The sequence below is a fragment of the Biomphalaria glabrata genome, chromosome 17, assembly GCF_947242115.1.
Source record: "Biomphalaria glabrata chromosome 17, xgBioGlab47.1, whole genome shotgun sequence".
Taxonomy (NCBI): Eukaryota; Metazoa; Mollusca; class Gastropoda; family Planorbidae; genus Biomphalaria; species Biomphalaria glabrata.
This window is the reverse complement of record NC_074727.1, coordinates 13,400,907-13,426,607: the sequence shown is the minus strand read 5'-3', so window position 1 is coordinate 13,426,607 and position 25,701 is coordinate 13,400,907. Positions and strand designations below refer to the sequence as shown.

The 25,701-nt window shown below is 36.5% G+C and overlaps 1 protein-coding gene across 2 annotated transcripts; it reads left to right on the top strand.

Annotated features, from left to right (window-relative positions):
- The first annotated feature begins 206 nt into the window (after nucleotides 1-206).
- LOC106050204 (uncharacterized) lies at nucleotides 207-25,434 on the top strand. 2 transcript variants are annotated; one of them, XM_056015009.1, is made up of 10 exons: nucleotides 207-1,730; nucleotides 3,291-3,399; nucleotides 7,612-7,777; nucleotides 10,575-10,730; nucleotides 16,584-16,666; nucleotides 17,337-17,471; nucleotides 19,391-19,498; nucleotides 21,287-21,346; nucleotides 21,870-23,507; nucleotides 23,735-25,434. In XM_056015009.1, exons 1-9 carry the CDS (start codon nucleotides 1,707-1,709, stop codon nucleotides 22,274-22,276), a joined length of 1,248 nt encoding a protein of 415 aa, XP_055870984.1. In that variant the 5' UTR covers nucleotides 207-1,706; the 3' UTR covers nucleotides 22,277-23,507; nucleotides 23,735-25,434. The 2 variants fall into 2 exon arrangements, with proteins under 2 accessions (XP_055870984.1, XP_055870983.1); XM_056015008.1 differs by having other exon boundaries at nucleotides 212-1,730; nucleotides 17,337-17,543; nucleotides 23,735-25,432.
- Nucleotides 25,435-25,701: the final 267 nt, after the last annotated feature.

Genomic DNA, 25,701 nt, shown 5'->3' with positions numbered 1-25,701 from the left:
AATATGTTTTTTTTACACCTGGAATAGTATTCCTGACTCGTGTGATTATCTAAAAAAAAACCTAGCGTTTTTAATATTTAATTCTTATTAAGGTCCAGATATGCATGCGAACAATCATTTTCAAGCATGGACTTTATTAAGAATAAATTCAGAAATCGATTTTTCAATGTCACCTGAAAAACTTTTAAAGCAAATTTCAAAATAAAAAAAAATTATCCAGACCAAACAAAAAAAAAATGTAAAAAAAAAAATAAATAAATAAAAATCCAAAGTGACATTTGACAGCGGGCCAGGCACTTAGAGTATCGATTATGTTTAGCGCATTGATTACTAATTTCCGATATATATTTTGTTTCTTTCCAGACTCAACAGTTTTTGTCTAAAGCATTACAGATTTGATATTTGTATTTTTTTAAATATTTTGTGTGACTGCAAGACACCAGGTCGACTTGGTCGTGTTACATTGTATCGCCTGTAGCAACACTTACAGTTCTTCAAAGCCAAGGAAATAGTATTCATGGATGTGAGTTTTGGACCTCAAGACTCGTTGTCGAGAAAAATGAGATGTCAGCAAGTTTGTAATTGTCGTCAGAATGAAGTCTAGGACTCTTGAATAAGAGTCAGGGGAAGCTTCTTTCCCCCGGCTTGTTGGAGCAATGTTCTGTCTGGGAGAGATTCAAGCAGATGCAATATGTTACATCCCTAAATAGAAGCAAGGCCGAGCACTCCGGGGAAGCTTCCCCATTTTCCAGTATTTTCCTTCTCTCTGGTGGAGCCTTTGGTTGCTAAAGGCTGGCATTTATAATTCATCTTTTATGGGCTAAGGAGGCGCTGTGGTTGAGTGGTAAAGCGCTTGGCTTCCGAACCGGGAGTCCCGGGTTCGAATCCTGGAGAGGACTAGTATATTTTACTTCCGGAATCTTTAGGGCACCTTTGAGTCCACACGGCTGTAATGGGTACCAGACATTAGTTGGGTGGTTCTTTGTTGTGTGACCACATGACTACCTCGTTAACCGTGTGCCACAGAAACAGATGACCTTTACATCATCTCCATTTACAAATGTTCTTGATAGGCCCTATCTTTCAAGTAGCCTTACATGAAATTTATGACTATCATCTTTGTTTCTTTAGAAACTCTTTCCCTAATTAGTTATGCTGTGAATATATTCGTTCGCTCTAGTCCTTTTTTAACAAATAAAAATAGAGACCTAGCACTTCAAGAATCACAATTTCTAATTTCTTTTGTAACGTACGTTGTTTTTGTTTGTTTTTAAGTTGGAAGCACGGAAGTTCAATTTAGTTTGCCTGACATTGATATTATTCTAAAGCGATCACTGTGTCGACATCTTTGCTTGGATACCTTTACCTGACATTGGTGGACTGGTAGCTGTGCTGGTCTTATGGCAAGAAATCAAGGTCACGTTCAGAGCAGTAATTAAAATGTGAAATTATCCATTGTGCTTTAGTTTTGCAATTTTTTTCTTTTCAGCAGCGACGCCTTTTGTTAATAATTTTAATAATAATACGTTTTAAAGAACCGGCACTATCATTAAGCACAGCGCCCTCTGTTGGCCTGACGCTGGAACCACTTTGGAGACCACTACGTCTTCATCAAATGAACATCTCAGACCACGTGACAGCCAACTGCGCAGCGGAGCTAGGGGAGAGAATAACAAAAGGACTGGTAGAGTTATCTTCAGAAAGTCATGCGTACAAATAATATGCATGAGGTAATAAAAATCTTAACGCTGTCCGTCATTGTTGTCCATTCAATCTGAGCTTGTTAAGTATTCAATCATTTGGTTTACTCTGGCAATTGTATTTTCTTTTACGGTGAACTTTACACCGTTATTTCTACAAATTAATGGTAGAGACACACATATAAATCTCTATATTTCACATCAGAACTGTCCAGATTACGTAGACTTCGTGTGTAAAGTAAAATAGTAACTTTCAGTTATACATCCTCACATCGGTGACATACATCTTTAGAGTAGATAATCATGGATATACATATATATAGATAGATAGATCTGTATATGGGCACAGATTTGTTGTTTGAAATTGTATAAAGTGATTTAACATTAATTAAAATATTTCATTTGCTAGTTAGTAAGATGTGTGTTTCAAATTAAGAATTCTAAAAGAGAAAAAAAAGCCTAATACTAATTATAGGCACCTACTCCGTCTCTGTGTTTCATTGATCCCAGGGGTGGCCAACCTATGATGCATTCGCCAAAAGTGGCGCATTGAACAATTTCAAGTGGCGCATTGAACAATTTCAAGTGGCGCATTTCACCCCTGAGAGAAATCAAGAAAAAGCATACCTGATCACAAACACTAATAATACATTTCTAGAAAGAAAAAACTTCACTTCAACAGGATTTTAATTGACTAGCTTTTGCGATGCCCAAATTGACCGACATGTTCATAATTTTAAACACAATAAGTAAGTCAATCTAACTTGACTAGTCAAAAAAAAATCTCAAAGTATATAAATGCGAATATTAAAAACAAAATATGGACAATTTCTCAGTGTGGTATGTTAGTCAAAGAGTTATTCATCTTTTATTGGGAACAAAATCACTGCAAGGCCTATTGAGACTATTTTCCCCTTCTTTTGGATACATTCTATATGGCGATTCTGTTTAATTGTGATTCTGTGTTTGTAACTAGTGTGAAAGTGAATAGAATGTGATTTGTTGTTGTGTTGTTTTTTTCATTTTATTGGCGCCATGTTACCGGTTGTTGAATCGATCCGATTCAGATAAATCAACTCTTGTCGTCATGTTAAGTCAATTAGCCCAAGAAAATCACTAGATCTGCAGACTGGCTGGTTTTAATTCCAAGTATATATATATATATATATGAGACTGAGTAAGGTATTATATTTTCAGTTTTTCAAATTCATATAGCCTTCAGGTATATTATATATAATTTTTACTTTTACTAGGTATTACTAGGTCATATTATTTTTTTTATCCAATTTACTTAGTTTTACTCCCCCGCTCTCTCTCTCTCTCTTTCCTGGATAATTCTGGCTCCAGGCATCGTTTTTTTTTCTCACTTCTGGATGTATTGGGCTTATTCGCGCCAGAAAATTCCTCTTGATCAAATCAGAATTCCCCACGTCAACTGACTAGGTTTGTCCACTTCTCAGGTGGGAGCGCACTCAAGCGTGGCTGACACTTAACTGAAAAAAAAAAACTAGAGCAAGGGGGGGGAGGGACTATTTCCTGGAAACGATTTCTAGTCGAAAGTCTTTTTTTTTTTTTTTACATCAACACCAGGTGACGTCTGTACAGCACAGAAGCGAGACAATGTATAGATTATTTGTGCTGTTCTGCTTAATCCATCAGGCATGGACAAGTACCAATATATGGACTATACCAAGCACAGGTAAGTAAGTCTACTGAAATGTTTACTAAAAGCGTCATTTTTACACGTTATTTCTCCCACACCCTATCTCGGATCAAGCTGAAATTTTTCACAATTATTTCTTTTACCTGACAACACAAGAATAAATAATAATAATAATAATAATAACAAATTAATGAATTAACTTTTGGTAATTAATTATTTTGTTTCGTATCTCGAACAAGAGAAAGACTGAGAATTCTCACTTGACTGAAGTGGTGGTATAAGCTGAATTAGTCCCTTTATAGGTCGTCGTCTGAGGCTTAGTGAACAAAAACATGGAATAGAACCAAGTTTATACGCTCTTCGCTTGCAGAGTGGTTACCGTGTTGGTAAAAAAATATTTGTAATTGCTCAGATCTATTGTTATTGGTCTAGATCTATTAAACATTTTATTACATGACTGATTCAAACTAATTGATACAAATACACTTAAAATAAGTACTTTTTTTAAGTATTTTTTTTTTATTTTGCTTGTTTGTTGTTGTTTTTTAATAGTTTGAGGCTTACAAAATGTCATGTCCATAACTTAATGAAGTTGGGTCTCCGTCGGGTCTAGTGAAAAGTCTCTAACAACAATGTTGTAACATTTAGTATTAACGACCAAGCTGTTCAAATAAACAAACTCAGTTTTGAAAGCAATGAATTAGTCTTTATTTGGGGATATAGGCTTTGCTTAAGAACAACTATCATTCCTAAATTATGTAAGGCGTTGGTCAGGGGTGTCACTTACGGGTCAGATCAACTAGGCTCATGTCAACTATATTCACATTATCTAGGCCCATGTTTATGTCATCTCTATTCACATCTTCTAGGCCTATGTCCACGCCAAATATATTTACATCTTCTAGGCCTAGGTCCACGCCAAATATATTTACATCTTCTAGGCTTATGTCCACGCCAAATATATTTACATCTTCTAGGCTTATGTCCACGCCAAATATATTTACATCTTCTAGGCCTATGTCCACGCCAAATATATTTACATCTTCTAGGCTTATGTCCACGCCAAATATATTTACATCTTCTAGGCCTATGTCCACGCCAAATATATTTACATAATCTAGGGCCTATCTCCACGTCAGATATATTTACGCCAAATATATATTCACACCGCCTAGGCCTATGTTCAAGCTTCTGTATGCCGCAGATTTGTATCAAACACAAAATGAAGGAACGAAGGTGTCCAATAGCTAATAGCTGGGCCGGCCCTAACTATTGCAGGGCCCTATGCGAACTATGCGGGCCCAGTCTGTCTGGGTAGGAATAAGGATAATAAGTGATAAATAAGATTTTGTATTTGAAAATAAATTTGTCCTTGCATTGAATTTTATTAAATGAAAGCTGACAATGCGGTGTTTTTTTTTATCACGCATAGGATTGGCGTTTTCCATATTGATTGACTACCCAAGATGACAATTTTGTCTATTTTTTTATGAGATTGAGTTTTCAGGAGATTTCGAATAGTTTCATATTTCCAGGACTTTTTCGATTTTGCTATTTCAGGACATTTCCAGGAGCTCTTGGAAAATCTTGAGGTCACGGGAAGTTAAAATGGTTTTATTCAATAATTTACATCTAGAATTAGCGCGGGGCCTATGAAAGTGCGGGGCCCATTGCGGTTGCATAGGTTGCAGTGGTCTAAGGCCGGCCTGGCTATTAGAGTGAAACGGGCTGCTTGAATCAGCCAGGAAAAGCAAATACATAACATAGTTTTAAGTCTATACTAAACGTGCTCGGCTAGACTCACACATAGATACGCGTAATTATCGTATATAAAAAAAAAATACGTTTGTATAACTATCCTTGTACACTTTGGCAATCTCAGTGCTTTCTCATCCACGTTTTATTTACTTATATGTTAGCACACATAATAGGTGCGTCCCATAGACATAACATATAGTGCGTCCCGAATTGGCTGAAAATAAAGAAATCGAAACATTTTTTTTTTGTTGACGTTGACGTTGATAAAGGAGGCGTGTTGGCGGATAGTCTAACATCCCTAGCCATTTCCTGCTCTTTGTAGAATTTATTCCTAACTGTAAAATAACACCTGTATATATAGATTTATAGATTGAGTTTGTAAAAGCATAAAATAATACTAAAAATGAGGGGGCTTTTTATAAATTCTTATCCCATTGACAGTACTGGATGTATCTATAGGCAACATTAACTATAGCCTAAGGATCCCACGTGTTTGGGGGTCCCAAAAAATGGTTCTAGGGATGTTTGCAACCATTTTTAAGGAAGAGCAAAGGAAAAACTGTCTTATTGACTGATTATAAGGGCCCCATACCTCAAATAGCTTAGATGCTTAGATTATATATATAATATATAAGAAATAATTATATATATATAATATATTATAAAAGATATTATATATATATATATATATATATATATATATATATATATATATATATATATATATATATATATATATATATATATATACATATATATAATCATGGTGAAGACTGGGATTTTTAATTTCGGGATCCTTTGGCGCCTCTGAGTCCACCCAGCTCTAATGGGTACCTGACATTAGTTGGCGCTTGGTCGTTGTGCTGGCCACATGACACCCTCGTAAACCGTTACCACAGAAAATAGATGACCTTTACGTCATCTGCCCTTTAGAATACAAGGTCTGAAAGGGGAACTTTACTTACTTTACTATATATATATATCATGTCCACTTTATGAATAGTGGTATATTTTTATTGACGTGCAGATTTAGTTTGACGACATTCGACTATTTCCTTCATTGAGTATTAAACTTCTTGTTGGACATCGTTTATCAGCGTCGACTACCTTTATATTGTTTGCCTTTCGCCTGTGTTGTTTCGATATTTAAGTGTCACCTCCGTTTGATGTATCTGGAAAAGACTTAGCGCGGAGGCGCCTAACAATATGAATAGAAATATAGGTACTACACTGTAGTTTTTACTATCCGGTAGTGATATTCGACCGGAGCCGAATATATTGACGAATAGTGAAAAAATGCCAAATATTCGGCAGAAGCCGGATCGACTGTCCGGTGCACCCCTAATATATATATATATATATATAGATAGATAGATAGATATCAATTCTCAATCCGGTCCTGTCCCTTGCAACTCTTCCTATACCCCTGAGGGTACGCCTACATCACTTAAGGAATCACTGCGTAAACCAAAGCTCTGTCTTAGTCCAGACTGCCCGCAAAACACTGCACACACCTTCAGGTGCCGCCTCTGTAAGATTTGAGTTGTTAAATAATTTATTATGATTTAACATTTTTTTATTATTTAATTTTATGTTGTAAATTTTTTAATACCACTCAAGTCATGTGCACCCCACAGCACTTGTAACGCGTCATAGAGCTCAGTGTTTGTCTCTGATGCTATGGGCTTCTGAATTGAATGGCAAATTGATTCACGGCCATTGTAATTTCCGCTTTAATCACGTGACCACGATCGTTTACAAGTTGTCACACATATTAACCCTTGTTGATTCCAAAGGAGAAAATCATCATCAACATGACATTTTTTATTGTTATTGGTACAAACCTTTGTTCATGGTTTGAAATAGTTTATCGTGGATTGGCTTTGTTTATTTATGTCTAAGTTTTAACTGAGGGAAAGGAGGGAGTATAAAGTTAACAAAACCCTGGAAAGATTAAAAAGTGCAACAATTTATTTTCTTTCACCTCGAACCTGACATTTTCAAAAGAAAAACAAGCAAAAGATTTTAATTTTTTTTTTTTTTTTTTTTTAGGAAAGAACCGCACAATTACTGTCATATATCTCAATACTGCAAGAATAATCTCCATTTATATATTTTTTTTAATTATTAATTATCACTAATTAATTTTTTTTTATTATTGATTAGTGTGTTGTCATCGACAATTAGTAAATGCGCAAAGTTTCAACTTGACCCGAGACTGGGAAGTGGGAGAACTAACGCGCTACAAGATTTGTAAAGACACAGTCAAACTTTTATGGATTTCTTTTTATTTGATGCAACATAAGACATTGAAAGGTTAGGGTTAGGGTTAGACGTGTAGGACTCTATGGTTAGTCCCAAACCCAGCGAACTCCTTACGCCACCTCTGAACGTAGGCCTACTCACTTCATGAAGTAAACAATAATAATTAGAGACATCATTTTCATTATTATTATTATTATTATCATTGATTTTCTTTTTAACACGCAGCTGAGCAAGTCAACGCACAAACAACAATTCTGTTGGTCAGGAACTTGATGACATGGTATGACGCAGCCGTGGCGTGCAGAAGACTGGGAGCGACCCTGACGAGAATAGAGACGGACTACTTCCAAGAGAAGATAACATCCTTCGCTCAAAACGACTGGGCCAAAGAGTATTAATTCCCTTAGAATGATAATCTTAGATGAATCACTTTGTTTGAATGTCGGTGCTCAGTTGGTGTGGTTTTAGCTCTTGAGATTTAATGGCAGAACATTAGGTGCAATTATTGGTTCGTGACGCGGGGCTGAATACTGAACGGCTTTTTAGATCTTCTAAGATAGTTGTATAACAATTAAATCCCTTGTGTCTGTGCCTGTTGTGCCACTTAAAGCATCGGCATATCGTTGTTAGGTCAACATGGTGGGGGGGGGGGGGGGGAAGGCGGAACGTGTTCAGATTATGTAGTAATCTCTCTCTCTCTCTCTTTGCTTACATGTAAAGTAAAGCTACCTAGGCTAACCAGCTCTAGGAGACTTAACCAACCTGGCAAAATGTAGGGTTATTGATGAATGATGATCGTTCGACATCCTAAACTTCTACAGACTAAAACATCGCCATCCTAAATTTCTACAGACTAAAACATCGCCATCCTAAACTTCTACAGACTAAAACTTCGCCATCCTAAACTTCTACAGACTAAAACATCGCTATCCTAAATTTCTACAGACTAAAACATAGCCATCCTAAACTTATACAGACTCAAATATCGCCATCCTAAATTTCTGCCGACTAAAACATCGCCATCCTAAACTTATACAGACTCAAATATCGCCATCCTAAATTTCTATCGACTAAAACATCGCCATCCTAAACTTATACAGACTCAAATATCGCCATCCTAAATTTCTGCCGACTAAAACATCGCCATGCTAAACTTATACAGACTAAAACATCGCCATCCTAAATTTGTGCCGACTAAAACATCGCCATCCTAAACTTATACCGACTAAAACATCGCCATGCTAAACTTATACAGACTAAAACATCGCCATCCTAAATTTCTACCGACTAAAACATCGCCATCCTAAACTTATACAGACTCAAATATCGCCATCCTAAACTTTTACAGACTGAATCTTCGCCATCCTTAATTTCTACAGACTTAAACATCACCATTTTAAACTTCTACAGACTAAAACATCGCCATCCTAAACTTCTACGGACTAAAACTAAGGCTCTGTTATGCTCCTTTCGTTGACTTTTTTAAATCTCACATCTTTCTTTGTCAAATATTTCACTTACTTCTTCACCAACTTCTTCACTTAATTTCTTAAAACATGCTCTATATTTGTGAAGGAATAAATGGAGTATGGAATGTAGTCCCGTTTCATCTTATTTTCTTATATTTGATTTGCATAGTTTGTTATATATTTTGACATGTGCAGGTGCCTTTTAAGGTTGAGCCCCAGGGCGGTTGCACACTCTTGCCTTGTCCGACCCTTAAGATAAGCCAAAATGTTATTTGTAAACAACAAAAACACCACAGAATTAAATTTGTTTTCGAAGTTTTTATTTTTATTCGTTGGCTAAAACCGAACTACCAATCGATGAATGGAATCTGATATTTCTAATAAATCAATACTTTGTCACGTCCTGAATGTTATTACTACTGCCGTCGCAGATATTGACCCAAACGACAAATATTTTGTTTAAATAGAAAAAAAAACACTTCATTATTAAAGTTGAAATATCATATCTTTGACTTACGGACACTCCAAGCCTCGACTCGATTTAGAACCTAGAGATATTTATAGATTTGAAGTACCTTTTAAAAAGAAAAAACAATGAAAAATATCGAGAATATTTTTGGTGGCGGTCTGCAGAAAGGTGTGATGCTCAATGTAGCGTTTGGGTTTTTTGGTGGCGGTCTGCAGAAAGGTGTGATGCTCAATGAAGCGTTTGGGATTTTTGGTGGCGGTCTGCAGAAAGGTGTGATGCTCAATGAAGCGTCAGGTTTTTTTTTTTTTTTTGCAGCAGTACTTTCGGACCCTCAATCCATAACTTTTTTTTTTCATTTTATTAACCTTTGAACCGCGAGTTACTTGATGTTACATTATGACTTTGTTTTTAATTTGTGTAGTCTACTTAAGTCCCCAGATACTTATAGCTATAATCAGTTCAGACAATGTAGGTCTGTTATTTATTTGAAGAAAATGTGTTTCTAATCTTAGAAATGTTATGATTAAGAATATTCTATGGCCTCCTTCAGTCGCGAAGCGATTATGAATCATCTCCGCCATATGCCGGTCCCAAGCCCGGGTGAGAAAGGAGGAGGGTTTGGCATGGGGCTAGCGACCCCACCCTGTAAAACCACTATTGCTACATAAACGGCAAACTCGACACATAATGAAGTCATTGAAATTAGATGAATGCCTGGGCATTAGCTGTGGTCGGAACGATGTCACCCACACATCAGTTCCCCCCTCTCCACGCAGCTGATGTATCCAAATGAACGGCAGTGCCGATACAGTTGGGGTCAGTGGCGTCGCAGGTTCCGGTGGGGGTATCTGGGATAAGGTTTAGGCGTACATTGCATTGTGTGGGATGTTTGGCTGAGTTGCAATTACTTGCCTATCTAGGGGGCTGGAGTTTCGATCCTGATTCGAGCTAAATAGTTTGCTGAGCGCCTAAAGGCAGCACGGAAACCTTCTTCCAGAAACCCCGCCCCCCCCCCCCCCCCGTTCCACAAAAGAGATTGGACCAAAGCGCAATGGGCATGCTCAGAATGAAAGCTGCATTAGAAAAATGTAATTTAAAAAAAAAAGATAAAGAAGTTCAATTCAGTTCTCTACTTTCTCTACGAAATAAAATAAACATTGACTAATAGATTTATATGTATATTGTGCTGTCTTAAAATGTCATACATTTACATCATGAGAACTGATTAGGTTCACATTAAACCTCCACAGCTGGGGCAATGCATGGTTTGGATTGGCCTGGCTAGCGTCAACAGATGGCCAGTATTTGGCATGGGCAGACAACTGTCAAAGTTTTAACGCTTCCGCCTGGAACATGTTCGAAACGTCTGCCTCCAGCAATTTCAAGTCCAATAATGGCTGCTATGCGTAAGTCACGTGTCTACGTGTTATGCTGTTTTTTAAATGATCATGTTACTTTTCACGTTTAAAACTGCAAGCCATCGCGAGCCGGTCTTTAAACACGATAGAAGTTATAGAAAGAAAAGACCTGAAACTAGCGCGTGAAATTGCACATGTACAGTACTTTATTTGATGAGTCTTTTGACCAATATGTGTAGGTTTTTTTTAGGACTAGCTTACTTCAAGTACCCGGCATTTTCCAACACACAATTTCACACACAAAAATAATTGTAGAAATGAAAATTGTTGTGATTTTAAAACTTTTAATGATTTTTTAAAAGGTGTTTTAAAAAGGTGTTACTGTAATCAATTGTGAACATTCGTTTGTTATTAATCTCACTGTCTATTTTGTATCTGTTTTAATTTCTTAATGTTTTCTTGAGTTAAGGGGTCGTGTTTTCTCCTTATGTTTATAGTATCGAATGACACCTCGCTTTCAAGGAAGTCAATAACCGTCTGGCCATGGCCAGTAGTGCTTTTGGACGCCTCCAGAAGTGAGTTTGCGGAATAGATCGCTCCGCCTGCCTACAAAAAAAGTATTTACCAAGCAGTGGTTCTCTCAACCCTTCTGTATGGATTATACAGAAAACAACTAAGGCTACTTGAACGCTTTCACCAAAGATGCTTGAGCTCCATCATGGACATACGGTGTCAAGACAGCATTACAAACAGCACTAGAAACAGCGATGTCCTTGCGAACGCCGGTTTGGACAGTATAGACTAATATAGAGGGACGTCTTATGGTACGACAGTTAAGCTTGGCAGGGCACGTACCCCGTATGGAGGACGAACGGATGCCAAAACCAGTCTTTTTTTGGTGAGCTTAAATGTGGTCGACTTAACAGAGGTGCCCCACGGAAACGCTTTAAAGACCAGCTTAGGCGCTTACTTCCACAGACATAGAAGAGATCACCTGGTTGCATGCGGTCTCAGAACGAGACAGACAGCTAGAGGTCACTCGCAAAGGCCGTGGGATGCACATTTGAGACCAAAAGGAAATCCGCTGCCTAGGACAGACATAGAAGTCGAAAAGAAAATCTTAATCGACCATAGGGGGACAATGGTTATGCTTGCCCTGATTGTGGGAAAATATGTTGGTCACAGCTGGGGCGGCGTATCGACGGGAAATATTGCATTCCTCATTCATCTTCGGACTCGATGACAAGCCTTATTATCATTATATTTGGTTTATTAGGTATTGGCGTTGAAGAGTAGATCTATAAGTAGAAGTATATTCAATATTGTATAGATAGTAGATCTACTGATTCTGATCTAGACTACCTATAGAATTTTTTTTATATCTAGATATAGACTCTATTAGAATAATCTAGATAGCAAATGTAGGCCTATCCTAATTAATAAACTTTAGTCAGGTAGAGCTAGATCTAGATTAGTGACAATCTAGTCTCAAGATAGAATCTAGATTTCTAAACTAGATTCGATCTGAAATGTAGATCTAGAAATAGTCTACTTAATGAAAACGTCATTGATTCCTAATATTAATGATGAGTGCAGTGTCTACTATTTATTTGAATGCTTCACGAATCACATGTGCCCATGTGGTGATATGACTACGCCTACGGTACAAGCAGAACCGTGAATGGCGTGAACGGTATACGCAGAACCTATAGCGATTTGACGGCTTTTGTAAGTTTATCTGCTATACTGTACGAGATGCCAAAAAAAATATGTAGATTCTAAAATTGTAGAACAATAGATCCATTCCTCTTAATTTATTAACATAAATCTATTAATCTCATTTATAATATGTAGCTCTAGATCAGTGGTCTTCAACGGGGGCGATATCGCCCCCTAGGGGGCGTTTTCGAGATTTTGGGGGGCGCTGAGAGCCAAAGGGGCGGTAGGGGGGCGCTGAGCACAAAATGGGGCGGTAAGGGGGCGCTGGGCATAAAGGCGGAAAGAAGAAATTTAAGGTGCCCTGAAACAAAACAAATTAAAAAATTCTTCAACATTAAAGCTGGGAAACTAAATATAGACAAATTATAAATAACTTGTTTCTAATTTAAGAACAGAAACAGCGTTAGAAATTGAGTTCGGGAATCCCCTTTTCTATTTTTAAATTCTTACTCTTTTGCTATAATTTGAGAGTATTTATTGTCCTTGGATCTCGCGCGTATAAACGTTTAACATTTGATAAACAAAGTAGGTAATACACCTTTTAGATTATAGTTTATTTTATCTACAGATGTGCATATATCGATATGTAAATGTTAATTGCAAATACAAAAAAACAATACAGGTAACATTTAATAGAATAATTTAACTTTTTAAAAACAAAAAACATTGATAAAATGTTGTTACGAAATCTCACTGGTATGTCATGTAATATTTCCTTGAGATTTAGTGAATTTCCACTAGAAAAAAAGTATGTTCTACTTTGATGGCATTTTCAGATGAGGTTATGAAACCAAGTCCGCTTCACGAACATATAGCGATATCCAGAAATAATTTAAGAATATTCATGAACAATTATAAAAATCTACTATTAAAACAATATTAAAAACAAAAAACGGCAAAGCAGGATATGCTTTAGTGGCCTCTTAGAAAAATGCATAGCTTTTTGAAAAATCTTATAATATTGTTGAAAAATTGATTAAAACAAAATTCATTTTAAAACATATACTTTTTTTCTGTTAGAGATGAAATATTATTTCAAAATTATCTAGTTATGTAGCTTCTGAGGACATATAGGAAACCATCAGTGGTTGGACGCTACAATGACTTTATAGGTAATATAGAATAAATAACAAATCAATTTACTATTCACATTGTGAGTTATGATACACAAGAAAAGTTTAGCCCGCAATTTCATTTCTATTTGAATCTAATTATAAAACTGTAAATAAAATACAAACCTATGCCGAAAATAAGCGCATCTTTCAACAGTTTTGTGAAACAAATGATGAAAAAGGTGTTAGACTCTTGTTGTAAACTGAAGTTCGCTGGATTTCGAAAGGGGTTTGTTAATTGTTATGGCTCATTTTTTAAGCTCTTAAATTATTGTTTTTTGAGAAACGGGAAGATTCAACGGTTGGCGATGACTTAAAGCAGGCTAAAAAAATGTTTTCCATGCTATGCATCTAACATAAGTGAATGAAACGAACCTCCGACTGCTAAGAAAGAAATTGACTGTCATTGATCATATCATTTTCTCTTTTATCGAGGAATTAAATCTATTTTAAAGAGTTTTACACTCTCACAAAGCTTGTTCGTTGACAAATGAATTACTGCCCAAGGACACCGATATCTATGCAATTCACATGAAGAAATTAAGATTCACTTCTAAAATTAAAAATATATACATATAAATGACAATTATTAAACATCTGTTACTGACGTTCAAATTGAGTTGCATGAAAAAATAGATTTACAAAACTATGTCTTCAGTAAAAAAAGAATGTAAACATAGGAGGCACACAGTGGCGTAGCTAGGGTGGGGGGAGGGGGGAAATTTGAAAATCCACCGGGCCCCCATTTAAAGGGGAGGGGGCAAATTAGTGCTTTTTTAATTAATTAAATTAAATATTACGCAAAATGCAGCGGCCCCCAAAGATGTCAAGCCCCCCTGCCCCCTCCCCCAAACAATGGAAATTCCTAGCTACGTCCCAGAGGTACAACAGAGATGTGGCTGCATTTAAATGTTTCAGTAAAATTCCAAAACTGTGGTCGAAATAGGAATTATGTATTAGCTTTTCAGTAAGCCTACATGGTTAACCTAGATTAAGTACGTAACAAAGTTAATGAATAAGCAAAGAAATAGACAGGATGTAGCCACTAGAGAAGACCTTCGCCTTGCCTTGTCTAACTTAAAGCTTGAAATTTCTAATATTGTCAGACTGCAGGAGGCACAAGGTTAGCTTAATTTCATTTTGTAGTGAATTCAGCAATAATAATATTTATATTAAAAAATAAAAATATATTTACAATTAAACCTAAAAACAGTAGGCCCCAATAGTCAAAAATTTAAACGGAGACTATTCTTAGGATTTAAAAGAAAGTCTTTACAATTAATTTTTTGTGTGTAATCACTGCAAATTATTTGACAAAAGTTTTTCCATAATGATAATATTGGCTGTTTTTTGCCTTTAATTCCGAAGATTACGGCTGAGTCCAGTGTTTCACATAACTTCGCAAACCCAACTGCGACCTACATATTTTCCCGAATATTATGCAGACAAAGTCTTTGTATGCTGGTGTTCTATTTAAGTTTTCTTTCCGTCTTTTGCTCCTGTCTTCAATAATGGCTTTTCTTTGAGTATCAAATGTTAGTCCCGCAGTTTTTGTAAGAGCTCTCGAACGGTTTCTCTCAGAGGCTATCTGCTGCCAGAGAATGTTGCCAGGTACTTTCCTCTATGCCAGTGAGAGCCAAATGAATAAATCTTTATAGCGTTCACCGGGGAGGGGGGCACCTCTGTAACTCAGTCCTCCTCAAAGCTCGTCAGTCATAGGCCAAGGAGTTCACAACAATCGCCTTTGGCATGCGGTCGTCTCCCAAGCGGGATAAGTGTTATTGACAGCATAACAATTAATAGATAGATGATATTTTGTTCAAATTTGCCTTCTCACGATTCTTTATAACTGTTTTTCTTAGAGGGGGGCGCTGGCGGATTTTTTTTAAAGAAAAAATTCGAAAAGGGGGCGGTAGGCCAAAAAAGGTTGAAGACCACTGCTCTAGATGTACCATTCATACAGATTTTAATAAATCGTAAATAGAAAGCAAATACCTATATTTATTGTAGTATATATAGGTCTTTGGTTTTATATTATATAACTTTCGTAACTTCTTCTATAGAGAAATGACTTTTGCAATTTCTTTTACTGAAAATTTGGGCTATTCCATAGACATCAATAAATATAGACTGGCCAATTAAAGAGTTTTATGAAACGAAAATTTGTGACTTGCAATTGTGTGTACTTTATTATAAAGCATTTATGAGCAGTATAAAAGTTAAGTATTCATATCTATACACACCTATATATATTGTAAATAAGGAGGCAGTGTAGTTTTGTTTAATCTCTAAGAATGAAGATCATGCAACTTTTCATATTTCGGAAATCCGAATACAATAGATGTACATGTTTTCAAGTTACATGAAGTTACTTCCTTTTTCCAGTCTATATTTATTTATGTCTATGGGCTATTCGCATCTGACACATATATAATTTTTATTTGCACCAACAAAGCCCATTACTTAAGTAATTACAACTAATTGATTAAATAACTTTAAACATCTCAATGCTGCATGAATAAGCTTCCTTTTCTATATAAAACAAAATTAATTAATTACCACTAACTGATTAACTAATTGGTTACTTTTATTATTTATTCATGTATTGTCATCGACCATGAATAATGATTGTTATGAAACTGCCCCGAGAAGCAGTAACATAGATTAGTGATATAAATACTTTATTATTAACATTAAGAACACTATACAATATTCATATTATTTTAAATACTAAACATTTGACGAAATTATAAGGAATAAAAATCATGTTGATAACTCATGTGGTATTGTTAGTTTTTTTTTATATAGAGAACTTCTACAGATTAGACTTTGTGTAAGGTCTTTACATATTTATGTAAGGTCTTGACATGATTGTGTAAGGACCCTACATGATTGTTTAAGATCCCTTCATGATTGAGTAAGGTCCTTATATGATTGTTTAAGGTCTCGACATGGTTGTATATTGTCCCTTCATGAATGTGTAAGGTCCCTACATGATTGTTTAAGGTCCCTATGATTGTGTAATGATTTTGTTTGAAGTCTCCTGACACAATGAACATGTTCCTTTCAGATTAGATAAAGAAAGTCTGTTGTGGATGAGAAAAAGTTGCGGCATGAAGAAAAATTTCTTGTGTTCCAGAGTGGAGGCTTACAGTAGGTAGTAGTTACTTTCTGAAATAGTCATACACACAGACACTTTAACATACTCATCACATCACAGGACAGACTCTTCTGTCTATTCCTGCTTCCTGCCATTGTAACATGGGCATTCTAGTTGTAACACCGTTAAAGAAACAACAACTGTGAGGTGTTTTAATGTTCGAGCATTATCCTGTTGAACTGATCGTCTCGAAAAGGAATGCTGGTTACTTTGGTTGTGCTTTTTTATACTGTTTTTCTTTTTTATCTAGATCAACCTAAATTAACCTAGATCATCTTTAATCAGCCTTTATTAACCGTTGATAACCAAAATCAAAGTAATCATACATTTAAGTTTATGATTTTACAGTGCAGACAGAACAAAAAAACAAAAAAAATAAAACAACTAAATATGAAATAGTCATTCTCTTAACATTTTTCTCTCTTTCTCTCTCTCTCTGTTTCTCTTTCTCTCTCTTCTTTCTCCCTCTCTCTCTCTTTCTCTCTCTCCCTCTCTCTCCCTCCCTCTCTCTCCCTCTCTCTCTATCGCCTTCATTCCCTTTTTATATTGAAAAACATGTTTCTGTTGTTGCGATATTGTGTAATGTAAATGTTAGCACCAATGTAATTGAGCTTTAGGTCAACGTGTGAACTAGGGTCAAAGAAACCAATACAATCTTCCCAGATGTCACTAACATCAATCTGTATAGCACCTTGGCCAACACTCAGATGATTGCAGTCAACTTGAGCAAGTCTTCGCCTTCTGACTGCAGAAATATGTGTGACAGAATCCTCGGCTGTTACGTCACTTCCTACTTAGGTAACTCTACGTGTGTTTTGGGCGTCCTTAGCAACACGTCCAATACCTACATCAAACCGGAAATCCTTATTGGTAAGGCTCATGCAATTCAAATTTCAGTACCTTAGTTCAGGGGTGGGCAAATTATATGCGGCCCCCATTTCCATTTAAAGATGCCCTTAATAGAAAAAATGTTGCCCACCCCTGCCTTAGAACGTGGTCCACAAACTTTGGATCATTAGTGCATGGGCGTAGCCGGGAGAGGGGGGGGGGGTCCGAAATGAAATCCCCCGCGTTGGAGTGGTCGGAATTTAGTGACTAATTTTTTGCTTTGATTTTGTTTATTTTAGGAGAGATTTTAATACTAAATCATCACTAGCCCCAGAGCAGTCAAGGTTTTATTTTTTTTTAGTTTGAAACATCCTACCAGGGGGTTTGCAGGTAAACCCCTCTCTTCTATAAAAAACAAAACCAAAAAAAAAATAATAATGCAAATGAGAATACCCAAATTACAAGAGCATAGCTAAGGAAGATTTTGATTTTAAAACCCCCTCCGAAATCTAAAAACCACCTCTTCAATATAAAAAAAAAACGAATTACACACTAAAACTTCTATGAGCGTAGCCAAAGGGGTTTTGAGTTTAAACCCCCTTCAGTGGGGTTTGAAGCTAAAAAAAAAACTTCAATATAAAAAAAAGCCAATTACGCACTCAAAATGCTATGAGCGTAGCCAAAGGGGTTTTGAGTTCAAACCCCCCTTCCCGCCAATTTTGATGCTAAAAAATACCTCTTCACTATTAAAAAAAAAAGCAAATCACACACTCAAAATTCTATGATTGTAGCCAAGCCATTGTTTCCGGGGGGGGGGGGGGGGTTGAGTTTAAACCCCCTTCTTCCAGAGGGCTTTTTTTTAAAGTTTAAAATCCCTCCAGGTGCTTTTGAGTTTAAAATCCCCCTACAGAGAGTTATGAGGTTGAAAGCCTTTCTCTTCAATATTATTATACAGCAAACTAATTTACCAAATTCTATAAGCGTACCTAAGTCGTTTTTTAATTTGTTAAAATAATTCCAGAGATTTTTTAGTTTAACCCCCCCCCACCCCCAACAGATGATTTTGACGATAAAATCTAAAGCAAACTACAGTCACCTAATTCCAAGAGCGTAGCCCAGAGAGGTTACACATTTCTACCAGTGGCTGGGCTCCATTAATAAAGTGCAGTGAATAGTCATCTGCCGAAATTGAAGAAGACTAAATGTGGCTCAACAAAGATGGCTAAGACGGATTTTAGGAGTCAGTTATAGAGATCGGGTGTCAACCAAGGAAATCCTTTGCCGAACTGGGAGTCGACCCCTTAGTAAGGTTGTGACAGAGCGTCGCATGAGGTTTGCGGGACATGTTCTCCGACAAAATGAATTACTCATAATAAGAGTTTCGATGGCATTACGAGGAAAGTGCAAACAGGGACATCCTAGCATTAATTTGCGTTTTTTCCCGTTTTAAAAACTGCAATTTGTGTGTGTTTCTTCTTTCGAGTTGAATCTATGTAGGCCTATATTTATAAACGAAAGCTAAAGTCAACCTTGTTTAAAAAGATTTCTGTTGAAGTTTATTTCAAGTCAAACAGTAAGAATTAAATACGCGTGCATCGGTTGAGTTGTACTAGCTGTTGGGAGCTACAAACCAACGACCGAGGTACAAACTAATAACTTTTAAGATGAATGTGTAGTAATATCTACTGGTTGACACCTACGCTTCGTGTTTGTTTGCATGTGTTCTTTCTATGACGTTTATGGAGTCATGCCCATCAACTTTTTATGTGTGGGTGAGTGTGATTCTGTGTTCCATTACAACCGTGATTGTTTGTTCTCATTTATAGCATGTTTCTTTCATATGTCTCCTGTGTGTACATTTACGTGTTACACGTATTCATTGTTGTCAGCTGATGTGTACACATTCAATGATACTCAACAACTTGACATTGAAACGGCAGGCAATACCAATGTCACTCTGTGCACCTCCAACAATGCCAGCAGCAGTACCTTGACAGGTAAATTGTTTTTATTGACGTAAGTGCTTCTTAGTTTGTATGACAGTTGGTATAACATATAGACATGAGAAGGGGGGGGGGGGCAATGGACATGGGCCAAAATCGTTAACCCCTTACCCGCAGATTTTAATACATAAATGTGACCATGTGTGAACTTGTCACTGCTGGGATGCTCTGTTAGGGCATGGCATAGGGTTACCGGATGTCCGGTAAAAGGATGACATGTCCTCTTTTTTGAGGTATCGTCCTACGTCTGGCATACATCGGCTTAAAATATGAAAGGTTGTTTTTTTTTTTGCGCTACTGTTATCTACAATGAAATAATATCTAGCAATCGAATTCAAGGCTGGGTTGTTGTGCTTAATGTAACTAAGGGAATGGGGTATTGATGCTAATGATGTAAAGTTTGCTCGGTACTGCAACTTGGAAATCATTTGGAGAACAGAAAGATGATAGGCCTACTTGTTTTATGGAAACCACATTTATTGTTAACTCTTTCTCTCCTTATTGACGACACCATCGTTGGTTTAACCACATTAAATTATTTGTTGGTTTTCTAAACATTAATTTGTGTTACCTAAACAGAGGATGGACTCCCATTTAATTGTAGGCCAAATAAAGTAATTTTTTTTATTATGACGTGACTGAAGTTTTAACCCTAACATGGAAGTGAACTACAAATACGCAAATCAATAATTACGTCGGATGATTGAGAAATAATTACGGAGAGATAGAGTTAATTTTCATGCGTATACAAAGAACTCATTGTTATAAAGATATGGCGCAGTGTGAGCCTGACCAAACTGATTTGATTGAATAATGATCTATTCAACGGTTATGTAAAGTGCTAATCACTCATTCAAGGCCTTAAGGAAGAGATGATGAAATATTAAAGTGTACATTTCATATTCACATTTCTACTTCTCCTTTGTACTGCTTATTCTTTGTTGTTTTAAATTATAATCGACTTATATATATACTTAACGCATTCTTTCTCTGTTAAAACAAAAGTAAACGAATTGTTTAAAATGTAAGTGGCTAGTATGACTAGAATAATTTAACTTGGTAATGCAAACAATTTGTATACTATTATTTTAGATTTAAAAAAAAAACGTTTGCATAATTGCATAAAGGTTTTAATGTTTGAAAAATGTATTGTGAAATTTCCTGCGTTTCAGGGCAGTATTCACATTGTATCACTCTTAGGTTTGTAGGCTTTGTTAGGGGGCGATTAGTATCCCTTAAAACCCTTGCTGTTTTAATTGTTCTGCTTTATGAGTGTCAGACTGTCCGTCCTTCGGAAATGAAGACTATGACGTCCTAGTCCATACCTTCCCCTGGACGTGTATGACGTCCTAGTCCATACCTTCCCCCTGGACGTGTATGACGTCCTAGTCCATACCTTCCCCCTGGACGTGTATGACGTCCTAGTCCATACCTTCCCCCTGGACGTGTATGACGTCCTAGTCCATACCTTCCCCCTGGACGTGTATGACGTTCTAGTCCATACCTTTCCCCTGGACGTGTATGACGTCCTAGTCCATACCTTTCCCCTGGACGTGTATGACGTCCTAGTCCATACCTTCCCCCTGGACGGCAAGAGATAGCAGTGGATAGGGAGCAAACTACGGACCATGGAGACGACAGCTGGAAGCGCATACACCCGACCAGACTTTTCATATGAACGGATGTATTGATGTAGTCTTCATTGGATAAATGGGATAGATGTTAATTGATAGATCAGAGAAACAGTTTGTTTACTTTTCATACTCAACTATTTACTTCTAGATAGCGCTGTATCCCTGAACGACCTGGACCTACTGGTATCAAACGACGTTTGTTCTTACAGTAAGTAAATGATTATTAAACTAAATACTTTCATAGCATGTGATTGATCTATGACGTACGACTTTAGGACTCTTGGCAAAAGGGAAAGGTTTTTCAAGAGGCCAGGAAAGAGAGATTGGTTTACAACCGACCCCTCTGTCTGGAGGTCTCTCTCACTGCCATATTGTAGGAATCATAGCTTGTAAACAGTGCTCTGCTAATAATTAAACATTACTTAACGTTTCTAAATGTATGTAGATTTCACCATCTTGTAGGTATCAGCCTATGTGAATAAATCACAGATTATTTCTTGGTCTGTCTTTACTTTAAACATTGTTTCTAGACTTTAATTCAGCTACCTTGTGTCTTGTCTGTATGTATCAACACATGTCCAGAATGGGCTAACGTGAAGATCACGTGATTATGTCGTAACAATAATATGGAAGTTATTTGAGACCTCAGTAGAAGACTGACATCTGAGATTTATATATTTCACATTTAAATCAATATTCACAGTTGATTCATTCCCCTATATACTTTTCAGACGAAACAACGTCACCATCTCAAAGTAGTTCAACGTTGACAGCAGAATATTTTATATCAGACTCGTCGTCTGCTACTACCACAAGCTCAGACCAGAGTAGTGACGCAGAGCAGAGTACACAGATGCTGATGACGTCAACTGTTCATGTGCAGAACGTCAATTTTACCCTTGAAGAAAGGGAAGCCCTCATCAACGCCATAGTTAGTAAACTTATAATCGACGTCAAGTCAACGTTGAAGTCCCAGTCTCTGCTCTACAGCGCCGAGGATCGACGGCCGTCCGCACAGGCTTTAGGTTATGTCGCAATTGGGATCATTGTGTTCGTCCTATGTGTTATAGTTGCCATTGACGCTCCGAATGTGTATTATCTCTTGCGAACACAACAGAAAAAGTTGTTTAATAGATAGAATACATAAAAACGAGAAAATTAAAAAAAAATACTTTAAAAAAAAAAAAAAACTACGTACTTGCATCAATTAGTTTGGATCAGTCATGTCATTAAATTTGTAATAGATCTCGACTAACAATAAAAAGCATGTATAAATTGGTTTAAAAATGGTGAACGACCTGAATTCGAACTCATGGCTCAAGCCTTCTCAGGCCAACACGGTGACAACTCTGCTAGTGAGGAGTCTATGAACATGGGAGATTGTATAGTTGTCTATTGTTTCTATAGTCTCGACCTATTTGTCAGGTTTTTAGACTCAGACGACGACCTATAATGGTCATCATTCATCTTATACCAACACTTCAATCAATTACAATTTCTTTCCCTTGTTCTAGATACCAAATAAAGTAATGAATTACCTATAGTTAATTAACTAATTGGTTAATTGTTGATTGTGTTGTCAGGTAAAAGAAATAATTGTAAAAAATGTCAGCTTTATCCGAGATTGGGTGTGGGAGAAATCATGCATTCAAACTTTTTACCAGACAGACAAACAGACTGACTTGATAGAAGCTTTGTAATAAAACCGTTACTAAACGACTTACAACTTCCTAAGCTGATTTTCTTAAGTCCTAGAATTCTAACATTAAATAACTATTTTTGGGGGGGGGGGAGAAACGTTTTCTAGTGTTTTTATTGTTTGATTACTATACACAAACCAAATGTATTTAATAATTTAATTCCATTCCGAAGATTAAGGATGAGAAGTGTTTCACGTGGCTGCGCAAACCCAGTTGCGATCTGCATAGTTTTCTACATCTGATGTATACAAAGCCGTTGTCCGTAGGGGGGTCTTTTTTTTTCTGTGCGTCTTCTACGCCTGTACTCTAGTAGGGCTTTCCTGTTGAGGGCTTTCCTGTGGGGGGCTTTCCTGTGGGCCTCAAATGTGTGTCCCGCGGATTTCGTGAGAGCTCTCCAATTGTCAGAAGCTACCTTCTGCCAGCTACTTTCCTCTATGCCAGTGAGGGCAAAATGGCGCCTGAGTTGATCTTATAGCGCTTACGGAGCACCTCTGTTACATTTTTGGTATGCGGTCGCCCCCCCCCCCCCATTCAGGATAAGATCCGACCCAGCTTATTTTATGTGTACTTAGTATAAGACTTAATGTGCCCTTTTTGCTTCGCAGAATAAAGATTAACTGCCGTCCCTAATTCTGTAGGCTACTGGTTAACTAACAAATAATAAACAATGTCTCTATTATTATTATTATTATTATTATTATAGCTTTTATATAGCGCTACTTTCATGCTTATAGCATGCTCAGAGCGCTTTGGTCCAATCTCATTTGTGGACCAGTGGGGGGGAGGGGGTATCTAGGAGTTGGTTTTCCGTGCTGCCCTTAGGCGCTCAGTAAACGCAACTCTGCCCGAGTCGGGTGTCGAACCTCGAGCCCCCTTCTAGGTCAAGACAAGCCAAGTTCTCTATACTAAAAAGAATAGCATTCATCTTACATCACTATTCATTCTTAGGCTTTAGATGTAGATCTACCTATATTAATTTTCTTCTACAATACAGATTAAGAGCACACTAAATATAATGTAGCATTTTTTTTACAATGCCTCCCATTTCTCATTACTATTATCTTGAAAACTCTTCATAGGTTCAAAAAGTATTTGGGTGAGCACTGACTGGAACGGAAACTGAACCGGGTATTTTAGAAACCGGCTCTGAGGATTTTCCAAGACATTTGACATATTATGCTTAATCTTAATAACTATTAAATAGGTCACACAATGAAAACTGGTTTGACAATTATAATTGTTCAAAATATTATCTTCTGAAATTAAATTTTGCTTACGTCTTTTTATTTTGAACGCGGCTTTCGGGTAGTTCCGAAATCGATTTTTTTTTAAAAAGTTTGTATTCAGTAAAGAGTTGAACAAATAAATAATAATAATAATCTTTATTGTCCGTATGGAAATTTGTCTTACAATTTGTGCATTACACCAAACAAAACTTTGTAAATTGAAAAAAACAAAATGTACATTCACACCAGATTCACTCATAATTTACATGTGAAAGTTTATATCAAATTGTTTCTATTTAATGATTTGATTGCCAGGGGAACAAAAGAGTGTTTGTGTCTGTTTGTCTTTGCTATCAATGTCTTGTAGCCTCTGGTAAAATCACAAAATCCTGGCCCAAAGGGTGATTTTTTATTTCTTGAATCTGTTTAGCTTTTTTATGGATGTTTTTCTCAAACGATAGTAATGAGATGTCTCTAAATTTCTCCAAATAGACGAATATGAACATTTTGAGCACTGTCTTATTTAGAAACCACTAGCTGGACCATGCTGGACCATGGACTGTTCAAAGGAAGAACTCAAGTTTGCAAAGCTCACTGGAAAAGACTCCTACAATAATGAAGTATTACATGAGTTAAATAGAGCTAGAAATAACAGACCAACATCAGATTCACGGAAGGAATTTATGTGACTTGTTACCAATTGAAATGAATGGTAAAATTCAGCAGACAAATGTATGTTACCTTCCATGGCTCATTGTAAAGTTTTGGTCTCAGCTATTGTAAAGCAAGGAATGATAATTAGGGTATTGATCTTAAAAACAAGAAAAACATGTTCAAAAAATACTTTAAAAAGTACTTTTAAAAAAAAAGAAAGCTAATATTAAGTGTAATGGTATCAATTAATTTGGATAAGTCATAAGCGGTAAACCTAATAAATCTGAATGATTAGAAATATTTTTTTTACCAAAATTCTTTTTGTTTAGCTTTTAGCTTTCTCACTGCGCTATGATCAAATCACTTGTCTGGACCAGTTGTGAAAGGGGGAGGGAAGAAGTGAGTTTCTTGGAGAATGTTTACATGATCGTTTTTTTAAATACATAAAAATGTTCACTCAAGAAGACTCAATGGGACTAATTCAGCTTGACACATCTGTCAAGTACAACTTCTTTCCGTTGTTTAAGATACTAAACAAAAAAATTAATACCAAAAGTTAATTTAGTAATGGACCTCATTCACCAATTGTAAATAAACACATTTACCCACGTCATAATATTGATAAAAAAATGAAAAATACGTATCATGTGACAGCCTTTATGGATTACATAATTTGTATAGAAGATATATAGAATCACGTGGCTAAATGTTGTTTGTTTACGATTGGTGAATGAGGTCCATTGGTTTTTTTTAATTTTTGTGTTGCCAGATAAAAGAAATAATTGTGCAAAATTTCAGCTTTATCCTAGATAGGGTGTGGGAGAAATAACGTGTACAAACGAGATTTGGTGTGGGAGAAATAACGTGTACAAACGAGATAGGGTGTGGGAAAAATCACGTGTACAAATGAGATAGGGTGTGGGAGAAATCACGTGTACAAACGAGATAGGGTGTGGGAGAAATCACGTGTACAAACGAGATAG

Coding starts and splice junctions, on each gene's coding strand:
- LOC106050204 (XM_056015008.1), top strand. CDS start 1,707: ATGCGTACAAATAATATGCATGAG. Junction 1,731..3,290: donor GTACAAATAATATGCATGAG/GTAATAAAAATC, acceptor CATCAACACCAG/GTGACGTCTGTACAGCACAG. Junction 10,731..16,583: donor TCCAATAATGGCTGCTATGC/GTAAGTCACGTG, acceptor TGTTCCTTTCAG/ATTAGATAAAGAAAGTCTGT.